We start from the raw sequence: 12482 nt of genomic DNA, 5'->3' as shown, positions 1-12482 counted from the left end.
ACGCTGATTGGTCTCGACCTGTCGTGACGTCACGGGGCTGTGAATAAGTCTGGCTCGTGCGCTTTGCGGGAACATTCAGAACACTGAAGGCTGCGTGAGGAGCGTCAGTAACGCGACGACACACACACACACACGCAAACACACACACACACACACACACACGCGCACATACTGTCCTTTGTGGCATCTTTTACCACACCGAGAAGGAAACACCCGACCTGAAGGAAACGCACCCTGAAGTGGCTTTGATGGTTATCTTGTGTTATTAGAGCGCGCGCCGGTGGACACATGGACGTGGTGAAGTGCGCGCAGCTCGCGCTTTGATGTGTGTGTGTTTTTTTGTTTTTTTTGGTCGGTTCCGTTCTGCTTTGCTCTCTGCCAAACCAGACATTTGTCTCCTTCGTCGCTCTTTTTCCTAACGCTTAACCTTGACAACAGTCGCCACTTGCTGATGCGCGATGGTGTTCCCCGTGTAGCCAACATCCGGTTGGTGATTTAACTTTCCCTACGTGCGCTGGCTATATTCGCATCACTGCAAATGTGTTTGTGTGGAAGAGGACCGAAACGACTGACAGCTGAGGTTCTGCCGCTTCCTCCTGCATGAGAAGGTTCCCATCTAAACCCTCAGGGGGCTTTCTTTTTTTCTGGACACAACGCAGAAGTGGTGCCTGAGTGTTTCTCATCTTTACAAAGACTTTACAAGAGGCTTGGAGTAACCTTCAGCGCGGTTGTGTTTTTGTGTGCGTGTGAGATCATAAGGGAAAAAAAGGCTCTCAGGTTGTGGAGAAAAACGCAGCAGTGATTGTCGGAGAGCATCCAAAGACGATGGTCCACTGTGCAGGCTGCGAGAGGCCTATACTGGACAGGTTCCTGCTCAATGTGCTGGACAGAGCGTGGCACATCAAGTGTGTGCAGTGCTGCGAGTGCAAATGCAATCTGACCGAGAAATGCTTCTCTCGAGAAGGGAAACTCTATTGCAAAAATGACTTTTTTCGGTAAGTTTGGGGATGAAGATTATTTCTTTCACAATATAACCACTGATTTCGTTGGTGTCGAGATAGAGCCTAGTCAGCATTAATATCCAACAAATTAACAAGGTATCTTTTGTATGATTTGTAGCTATTTTTATATAATCATCTACTTATAGGCCTCCATAAAAGGCTTGGTGATAACAAAAATCTTTATTCTATTTAATAAAATAATATTTATGGATATATTATGTCAGTAAATGCTTTAAAATACAGAAAAGCAAATAAATTCTATCTATTTTATCACCCGATTATACAAATAAAACTATATATATATACATATATATATATATATATATATATATATATATATATATATATATATATATATATATATATATATCTTAGAAATAAAAATATAAGCATTTAAAATATAACTTAACTCCTTAATAATTCTCTATTTTCTATCTATATTCTATTCTGATCATCCATATTTCTTTTCTATAGTTCTATTTTTTAATCCGCATAATTATCTAACACCAATATTTTCATATGATTCCGAACTAAATATTTACCTTATTCTCTGACATGAACTGAACTGCAGAAACGAATCTCTTTTCCTTTACAAACAAACAAACAAACAAAAAACAGTGTGTAGTAGGAAGGTAAGGTTAGCATGTTGCTTTCTTTGATTAGCCAAGCAGTTATTAAGAGGCGTGTTCAATTGAATTGGCACGTAAAAGAAATTGGAGCTCTACTAATGCCCTGTCTACCAGCTCTACTTATGCCCTGTATACCAGCTCTACTTATGCCCTGTATACCAGCTCTACTTATGCCCTGTATACCAGCTCTACTTATGCCCTGTATACCAGCTCTACTTATGCCCTGTATACCAGCTCTACTTATGCCCTGTATACCAGCTCTACTTATGCCCTGTATACCAGCTTACAGTGAAATCACACGTTGTGCAGGCCGAGGAGCCACAGGGATCATCGTCAGACCCGTGCGCGTGTGTGTGTGTGTGTGAGAGAGAGAGAGAGAGAGAGAGAGAGAGAGAGAGAGAGAGAGAGAGAAAGAGAGAGAGAGAGAGAGAGAGAGAGAGAGAGAGAGAGAGTGGGTGTTTGCGGGTCGAGCGCACATGTGATAAGTGGATTTGAATAAAAAACACACTTTTGAGGTGGAAATCAGCGGGCAACACAATCATAGACTCGGAATCAACAAACATTAAACACCGCAATACACACAATCCAGCAGAAGTGTTTAGCAATAGATAACGTGTCTCGGGCAAATGATTTGTTTTTATTCGTATTAAATTCAATATAATCATTTATATTGTGTAGGACCAGTAAGTCATAATTGAATGGGGCATTTATTATTAATATTATTATTATTGTTGTTGTTGTTGTTGTTGTATAGAATATTTTTTTACATTCTTTGGTTGATCCAAAAAGTCCATCTGTTACCTTCAGAGGTAGAAAAGTGCGATTTCTCAGGATTGGGGTTGGATATGGTATTAATGTGAGCATGTGTGAAATGTGCTGCATTTCGCAGGCGCTTTGGGACGAAGTGCGCAGGTTGCGCTCAGGGCATTTCGCCCAACGACCTGGTGCGCAGAGCGCGCAGTAAAGTGTTCCACCTCAACTGCTTCACGTGCATGATGTGCAACAAACAGCTGTCCACGGGGGAGGAACTCTACATCATAGACGAGAACAAATTCGTGTGCAAAGACGACTATTTAAGTAACACCACCGTGAAAGACACCAACCTGCTCTCGGGTAAGATAAAAACCACTGGAAGATTAATGACACGTAAAACATTTCAAACTCTATTGAATGATGTGACTCGAGTGCACATTGATTATAAATCCGGTTCATGGTTTTAACATATTCACATTATTGGTACAAGATTGAACTAAAACTCAAAAAAATAAAAATAGTCTTAAAAAATGACTTTTTTTCCCCTGGATTCTGGAAATGCCGCAAACCGCAGTAATATACTATTGACATTTTATAGAAAGCAACCAGAAGGAAACTTTAGGAAACTTAATGTATTCTAGATTTAACATTTAATGCAATCTTTTATGGTTATGGCATGCACTTTTTTATCAAAAAATAAAATACAAATTATTATATATAATATGTGTATAAAATATTGTATATGTTAATAAAAAACTATTTGTATACAATATTAAATTAAATTATACAACTAACTGCAACAAGCTTCCTGGAGGCATTTTTGAGGGTTCAGGAACCTTTGATTTTTAAGAAACAAACAAGTAAAAAAAAAAATCACTAGTGTTGTCCCAAAAGCTGCAAAAAAAAAAAAGCAAAGAAAATGATTTAATTGACAGAAATATTTAAGCATTTTTGCAATATGATTTTTTTTATTCGAATAGTAATTACTATCTAGATTTGTATTGTTTTTCAAAATCTTAACATTGATAGCTTGACATATTTTTTTTGACACGTCTCCGCTTTCCCCTTTTTTTTCTCCCCTCGTGTTTGCAGTAACAGCCTGTAGTGATCCGAGTTTATCGCCCGATTCTCAAGACCCGCTTCAGGACGATGTGAAGGACTCGGAAATCGCCGCCTTGTCGGACAAAGAGACGGTGAACAACGAGAACGACGATCAGAACCTGGGCGGGAAGCGGCGCGGCCCGCGCACCACCATTAAAGCCAAACAGCTCGAGACGCTGAAGGCGGCGTTCGCGGCCACGCCCAAGCCCACGCGCCACATCCGGGAACAGCTCGCGCAGGAAACCGGCCTCAACATGCGCGTCATCCAGGTACCGAAAACCAACCAATTAAACAAACAAACAAACAAGAAAACAGTTGTTCGGGATTGAAGACAGAGCCGTGGCTCGGGTTACATCACGTGCATGTGGGATGCAAACTATATACTAATAATAAAGAAATAAATTCTGTTCAATATAATGAGTTTTAGAAACTTGTTTGGGATGCACCGCTGTCGCTGAACTCAAGACAAGAGCGTTTAAATACAAATAGGACAATATTTTGCTGGCACCTGCAAATGTTACGGAAGTAGTATTTATACTGTTAGCCTATTTTTTTTTTTTTATTCTTGGCTCGGATGGTGGAGAGAGGTGCCAACTGGCGTTAGGCTGGCGCGAGCGGCGGGAAGCTTGGCAGCGCGGCGCCATCACGCTCCGCGCCCACATTTAGCCATGCTGGGACGCGTCTCAAGTCAAGTGGAAAGTCTGTAGCACAACCACCCGATTCTGCTTAGGGTTTCTTTTCCTTTTCCCAACAACTATTGATTATTGTCATTTTAGGAGCTCTTATGAGACAAAGTGAGTTGTACACTGAGCCAATGTGCCTCGGGTTTCCTCCAGACTGTAACGCGCCAGTGCAGTCTGCTGTCACCATGTAGAAACACGCGCAAGAATGGAAATAAATGATTAAAGATAGGCCGTAAAACCAGTATCTACCAGTAAAAGGTCGGGAAAATAGGTGCTATGGGAATAGTCTTGTAAATGAATGGGCTGAGCATTGGATCAGAGATTTAATGATTGCTCTGATTGTTTAACTGCAGTAGAGTAAATAGGTTCATTAGATGAAAAAAAAAAAACATGAGTAGTTTTATAAATTAATACTAAATTGAAACACCAACACCCAAGTGACAGTTAATATTAGTAATAGGTTTCCTGTTATTAAGTAGGTATTTCAAGTTCCTTTTGCCCCCTTAGCCGAGTACAGACAAAATTATATATATATATATATATATATATATATATATATATATATATATATATATATATATATATATATATATATATATATATATATATAAACATTAAATCTGCTGATTTGTAAACCTACATGAAATGGAAAGCGCCAGTATTACTGCACGTCTATTGCTATTCTATACGTCTATTGGTTTATGACATGATAATTGACTTTGCTAATGTAAAAGTTGTGAAAAAGAGTGTAAAAATGTGGATAAAAAAATGCACATGGCTGAAATAATATACAAATAAAACTCGGTCAGCGCTGTTATTTATTTTGGAATTGTCTGAATTGTCTTGCGCACGAAACTGTGGAAATTTGGGAGAAGTTGAAGGCTACAAATAAATATGAATAAATGCGATGTATATAAATAAATATCTAATAGGATATACAATATAATGTGGAAATATTATTCATTTAGGTGTCGGGGTAAAAAAAAAAATAATAATAATAATAAAAATAAAAAAATAAAAAACGTGCCAAAACGGAAATGAGGATCATAATTGTGTTATTGTTTGACTTTGTGTTCTTGAGTAAATAAAGTGTGTGTGTGTTTGTGTTAGGTGTGGTTCCAAAACCGGCGCTCTAAGGAGCGGCGCATGAAGCAGCTGAGCGCACTGGGCGCGCGGAGACACGCGTTTTTCCGCAGTCCGCGGAGGATGCGCACGCTGGTGGACCGCCTGGAGCCGGGAGAGCTCATCCCGAACGGCCCTTTCTCTTACTACGGAGGTAAGCTTGCCTTCCTGATCCTCCTCGCACCTCTGTCCTAACCGCTGCGCGCTTTGACACGCGTCTGTAAAGCGCCGTTTCCAATTTGTCCCCCATCACCGCAGGACACCTTTGAAGACTCGCACTGTTTATCAGACAGCTGGAAACAGAAGATCTGACCGAGAGCGAGTCTGATCGCTTATCGGACTGTGTAGGGTTCGGAAAAATAAATGTATATAGCGGAAATGTAGCGCACGTCATAAAAATGATCCAATACTGGCCTGTTCGCCTGTACGCCAGTGGCAAAATCCCGACAATGCAACATAAAAATGTTGAAGGCGCGCAAAAAAACCGCGAGCTGAAACAGTGCATGCTGTAAAAGTAGACTGTAAGAAAATTTAAGTGTTAATTCGGTCTGTGCATGATGCTGAACTCCTGCCTTTCGGGCACCAGTGTTTAGTGTTATTGCTGTTTTAGTCTTGGCCGTTATCACCGACACATTTCCGCTGGAGCCGCGTTCAGCTTCTCCTCGTCTTCATTCAGGCGTGAGTCGTTTGCATAATTGAGGTCAGCTGGTTAGCCATTTCTATCAACAGATTTTTATTCCACAAGCATTTCTCTCCCTATCATCTTTACCACTTTAATATTTTGCCTATTTGTTGGATTATTTTTAAGTTGAAAAACGAGCCTTTTTTGATAAATATATAAGAGGAGAAAAAAGGTGTAATAGATTATTATTGAAAGGCACTTTTTTTTCTTTTTTTAAAAACAAAAAAAGTTGTTTTCCAAACAATTATTTATATAATGATACTATCTTTATGAAACAAAAGACATTTTTATTTTTTTTTTATATCATTTTATCTTTATCTATATTATTTATATATATATATATATTTATCATATTTATATCAAATAAATAAATCCTTGTTTTTTTAATAATTAAATTTTATGATTCTTACAATGATTACTTTTATAATGATTGTGATGATAACGATGTTTTTTTAATTGTGCTAAAGCTTTCATTGTATATATAATTATTACACCACTGAGATATAAGAGATATCAGATATGATATTGTAGTAATGTTCAACTAATTAATTGATTTCTCATCATTACTGTATACTCCATATGTTAAGTGCATGTTTAAAAAAAAACTACAAGCTACATATGCAAACATTTCTAAAACTGTATATTGAGTTTAATTTATTAAAAATCTCTTTTATATGGCAGACTATCAGAGTGATTACTATGGACCTGGAGGGAACTATGACTTCTTTCCACAAGGGCCACCGTCCTCTCAAGCCCAGACCCCAGTGGACCTCCCTTTCGTCCCATCATCAGGACCCACTGGCACCCCATTAGGGGGCATGGACCATCCCATCCCTGGGCATCATCCATCCAGTGAAGTACAGCGCTTTTCAGACATCATGTCCCACCACCCGGGAGAGTCACCCAGCCCGGAACCTGGGATCCCCGGACCTCTGCACAGTATGTCATCCGACGTGTTCGGCCCTAGTCCCTCGTTTACCTCACTCTCCCTCAATGGAAGCGGATACAACAACCACCTCTCCCATCCTCCTTCGGAAATGAACGAGGGCACAGTCTGGTAGCTCCCAAAAAAGCATTTCAGCAGAGAGAAATAAGGGACAACATAAAAGAGAGGATGGCAACAGGGACACTGGTCACTTTTTTGCCATTCATATTTATTATTTTGGACATTTTTCCTTTATTATTTTGGTGATAAGAGAGTATAAACTGGTGCACAGACACAGACGCCACAGACATTTACTTTAATATTGTGTTACTGTTCGGTTATGTTGTTTCCTCCTCATCAAAGTCAGAACTCGAGTACAGAAATGACTGATGGCTACTGTTGACCTAATCGCTGTATGGACGGCGCTGTGAGGCTTAGCACAGCAACCCCCACCCTCCCGAAGCCCTCCATGCACCACTGGTTAAACCTTCACTCTCAAAACAATGATCGCAACATATTAACAGCATTAGCTACTGTCAAAGACTTAGCTTTACAGAGAAACACCCACGGCGGCTTACCTAACGCTTACCTGCGATGTTGACTCCAGGAAAGACCTAAGCCGGCAGACTAATTTATTTATTTGAAAGCTCCTCAGACCTCTTTGCCTTTCAAGGCTTTGCCATATTGACACTTAAACAACCTTTTTGACACTAAATATGTTTCTGGAGGCAGGGAGGAAAAAAGCTTTTTTTTTTCTCTGTGTGGACATATCCTAATGTTTTTTCCTAGAGTTCCACCAAATCTGAAGTTGGCCTTCAAAAGGCAAACAGTAAATGTTGTATGGATTGTAAACCCTTTATTTAATGGAAGAGAACTTGAAATGTTGTTAAATGAAGTCTACCTTCTAAAATTATTTTAACAAGGGTCTGAAAGGGACTTAGAACAGTCAACTGTTTACGTAATATATTTAATTCAGGAGTTAAAAGTATCAACCATGTTTTAGAACCTCTTGATCAAGATAAAGAAGTTCCAAGCAACCAACCAAACTTTTGTATTGACTTTATTTATATTGTATGAAGAAAAATGAGTTTGCTGGGGTTGTGGTTCACTGTGCTAGTTTGTACAAGATGTTGTTTATAAAAAAAAGGAAAAGAAAAAAAAAAAAAAACACACACAAGTAAGTAGACAGTTGCCAAATAAAACCATAGCACAAATACTGTAAAAGTGCTTTGCACCATTATCTGCAGAACGTGTTGAAACCAAGTGTAAGTGTTAAAAAAAAAACAATAAGAAGTATTTACTTCATAATTTTTTTTAGTCTACTGAAAAAAACTCAAAAATTGTTAATACAACATACTTAGACCTACAAGTTTTATTTTTGTGTCTTTAAAGGAAAATCCAAATTATTAAAATCGATGGTCAAATGTGCAGTGAGCAGCTGCAAATTTCTTTAAATATCAAATTCTCATGGTATGTCTTTTATTGTTCTAATAAACCTAAGCTTATGTGACCTCCAGTGCATATTAGACCATTCACTGTATAAATACAACATGTTGAACAAATTTGTGAGTTTTTAATAAAATTAGAAAATACGAAATTGGGATGCTTGGTTTAGTAAGTAATCTATTTTTCATGTACCATTCACTGAGCAATTAACATTACCCATCAGGAAAATGGGAGTTTCCCATTTTTATTTGCTGATAAAAAAAGAATTACATTCATATATTTTATTACCTGGCATCTGGGCATTTGTATAGCATTTCCCAGAACTTCCCTTATTTGTGATTCTCATAAAGCACTAGTAACATCCACTACGATTTGTGAGCATTAATGTTTCTACCTTTAACCAGATGTCAGGTTTGTTAAAACATCTGTGACTTCTGTGGTTCATTGAAAGTATGAACTGAAAAAGGAAATGATGCTTCTTATATAAACCTGTGTCAGGGAAATCTCTGAAAAAAATAGAAATTCATATAATAGATCAGGGCATTAGGCATTTTAAAATGATGGATTTCCAATATACAGTACTGCAAGTACTGAAAATTAGATTTCAGTATTCCTGCAGCTTTATTTTCATTCTCGAGTGACATAAAGCCTCTCAGATTGTTTCTTCGTAATGATCAAAATGTATTCGCAATTTATTATTGAAATCTTACATGAGGCCACTAAACCTAAAACACGCATACAAGCAAAATGTATCTTATGTTTTGATCATTCCTGTCATGGCTGAAAAGAAAATGTGTAGACCTTACTAACACTTAATATCTCACATAAAGCATATGTCTCAGAGCTACGTCTCAGAGCCAGGATGAGGAATATTAAAAAGCCTCATCAGACATGCAGAACAGCTCTCTTGTGTCTGAACAAACAGAAACAAAGACATATCAATTCGTAGAGCATTACTATTCACATCTCAATTCATATCTGGAGAAAATAAAACAGTAAAATCAGATGCATCGAATGAAATCCCTCTAGGATGCATCAGGGAAGAGAAAAAAAAAAATCCTTCATAGGTGCAGAGGCAAGGAAAGTCGGGCATCAAATTGAGCCTGGTGTCTTGGGAGGCGCAGAGGCTTTATCTGTGTGGTTTTAGTTTTGAAGGAGCCCGGCAGTGCCCTCACTGCACCCAGCACATAATCCACTATGAATTAATCATGGTCCTGGGAGTTAAACAGGCCTGCCGGGGCCCTCCTGAGCCTGGGGCTTAGCCACGCCGCTGACTCCGCGCTCTGTCACCCAGGAGGCCACAGCTCTTTAAATTCAAATCTCAGATTGATTGGACATTGGCTATTGGTTCTGCCTGACCTTGTAGACATGTTAAATATAAATGCACCTTAAGAGTATTGAATGTTTTAAAATGACATTTTAAAAAACTTGATTGTGAGATTTAAATATAACACCAGCTTTTTTTGTGTGTGTGCAGGAGAAGATTGAGAATCATGGATGTACACTGTATATATAAAGTAACCACAGTCTGTTTCAAGTAATTCTGATTTATAAGATATTTAACTCACATGCAGCAAAACAAAACTGTGAATCATCTGAATAAGTGTGATTTCCATACTGGCACTATCATTAGTCCAGCTTGGGTTATGAGAAACTTGTAATTGCTGATGCAGTATGTTGTTTATTATACAGCTACATCTGCCTGGAAGTTGACTGTGATATACTAACAGAAGAAGCACATTATGAAATACACAATGAGCAACTTGTGTCGTGTGTACTGCAGCACTTGTTTTTTTGTTTTTTTGTTTTCAATTTATAACATTAAGGTCTTATGGCATGAACTTCATTATCAAGGCTCTATAAGAACATAAATCTGGCCAGTTTTGCACTTATTATATTTCATATTACACTTGAAATGATATAACTCTAAGGTTAAATTGCATAATATTACCTATAATTTGAGATTACCACATAGGAATCCGAATTCATATTGTACACAATAACTATCTAAAATATTGGGTGCCATCTCTGATCAGACTCTGCCAGGTCTATAATGCAGACATTTTTACATATTGCTTGTGCTAATGTCTTTTTGACTTTTCATTAAATGAAATATAGAGTTCAAACTGGGGTGACTGACTCATCCAGGCAGGAACACTTTCATTCTCTGACCCTGAAAAACCCTATAGTCACTACAGCAGTGTTGCATGTGACTGTTCTTCTAAAAGGAGAAGTTCTGAGACATTTGGTCAGATCTGAGCAGTTAAGAGGCTTCTCGGCACTTCAGAATTCATCCCTCTGCTGCTGGCAGTCACTTCAGTAAAAACGAGTGAGTCAATCTGACTGGCAGCTTTACAAACCAATGCCACTATGTTTCACACATGAGCTGACATGCTTTGGATCTTGAGCAGGTCCTTTCTTCTCCATGCTTTTTCCATTTCAGCACTATGATATGGTTTTCTCTCTACGGTTCATTTATGTACCTTTTGGGAAATTATAAAATGGCTTTTTTTTTTTTTTACTTTGGAGCTCACGACTGGGTTGTACCCATTTTATAATGTTAACCTTCAATCATACTTGTGAGTTCTTCTCCTCAAAAACAGTAATTTACACCATTATTCCTACAACACAAACAGTGCTACTGAGCTGATTGATAGTGGTGCTGTACTTTAGAAGATTTAAGGTTGAATGATACACCTGGCCAGCAAACAACCAAACAATTTAAACTGTGTATGAAGGATATCTACCATTTATTGCCAAGTCCTTTTACTCTCACAGTCATTGCAGTCATTCATTCACAATGTCTTACACTGAATGTTTAAATTTAGATTGACTTGGTCTGCATTCTAGAAAGAGTGTAGATGTTGAGAAAACCTGTATTCTCTTATAATAAAAACATATATAATGACATGTTTGTTTATTCTCACATTTATCACTGTGTATTAGTTTTTATACTTTTTCCTTATATGTGTTTTATATATTTTATAATTGTAATAAAACACGGGGTCATTATAAGGTACTTGGTTGGGGGACAGTTTACATTTCAAAAACCATTTAAAGAAAAAAACTACTAATCAAAATAAATTTCATTTTAGACATGAAATTGGCACTAATTTCATCATTCACATTATCAAAAATTAACATTTTCCTAATGTTGATGAAAAAAAAAGTGGGCAACATATTTGTGTCACTACTATGTTTAATAGTTTTTCTCATGAACTTTGTTTACTGGTTTATATGTGAACTTTTACTTATGTCCTTCAGGGTTCTCTGGTTTACTCCCATGCTTCAAAACATAACAAAACAGAGGTTTGTTTGACACTAACCTGTCCTTTAATATGATGACGTGAATTCCCACTTTGTGTCCAGTGTTCATGATATAGTCCCTGAATCCACCAAAACTCAAACAATAAAAATCATTTACTGAAGATCAGTTATTTATTATAACTAATAATAACTAATAACTAATAATTTATTCATAGTGCATGTAATCTAAGACATGTATGCCTGTGTAATCGTAACTGTCTGTAACTAACAGACTCATTTATGAACTTATTTAATCAGCCAATCACGTGGCAATAGTGCAAGTCACGCACACACAGGTCAAAAGCAGTTCAGTTAATTCAGTTAATGTTTACATCTGAATGAGAAAAAATAAGATGAAAGTTATATTGCACGGTCTCATTGGTGTGGATGTAGGTGCCAAATGTATTTGTTTTACAGACTTATTTTAGGAACTCCTGATCTCTTGGAGATTTTCCCCACAAAACAGCCCTTCGAGTATTTATATAAGGTTGCAAAAAAAACCCAGAAAAGCACTACAGAAAGCAAAATAAATCAGACCATGGGCAGATTTGCTACAGCTGCAGAAAACATCTGGATAATTATTAAAACTATAGGAAATTATGCCACAATTCTTAAATATCTCTATATAACCTATCTATCTCTCTCTCTCTCTCTCTCTCTCTCTCTCTCTCTCTATATATATATATATATATATATATATATATATATATATATATATATATATATATATATATATATATATATATATATATATATGGTATATTCTGCGTTACCTGCATATATAACAAAAAAAAGAAAGAAAGCTTCAACCAAAAAATGTACAAAGCTAAAGAT

General features: G+C 37.3%; 1 protein-coding gene across 1 annotated transcript in view; it reads left to right on the top strand.

Moving 5' to 3' along the window:
- Window positions 1-7937, top strand: part of lhx1a (LIM homeobox 1a) — a 69887-nt gene extending 61950 nt beyond the window's left edge. The window contains exons 2-6 of the mRNA XM_083548285.1: window positions 1-995; window positions 2520-2743; window positions 3476-3753; window positions 5278-5443; window positions 6653-7937. The exon at window positions 1-995 is cut by the window's left edge and continues 57 nt beyond it. Coding sequence (XP_083404411.1) covers window positions 826-995; window positions 2520-2743; window positions 3476-3753; window positions 5278-5443; window positions 6653-7032 — 1218 coding nt within the window. The 5' untranslated portion in view covers window positions 1-825 and the 3' untranslated portion in view covers window positions 7033-7937. The remainder of the gene's footprint in view (window positions 996-2519; window positions 2744-3475; window positions 3754-5277; window positions 5444-6652) is intronic.
- The last annotated feature ends 4545 nt before the right edge of the window (window positions 7938-12482 follow it).

Source organism: Silurus aristotelis (assembly GCF_946808225.1).
Source record: "Silurus aristotelis genome assembly, chromosome: 8".
Taxonomy (NCBI): Eukaryota; Metazoa; Chordata; class Actinopteri; order Siluriformes; family Siluridae; genus Silurus; species Silurus aristotelis.
Note: the sequence above shows the minus strand (reverse complement) of the source record. Positions and strands in the feature narration are given on the sequence as shown.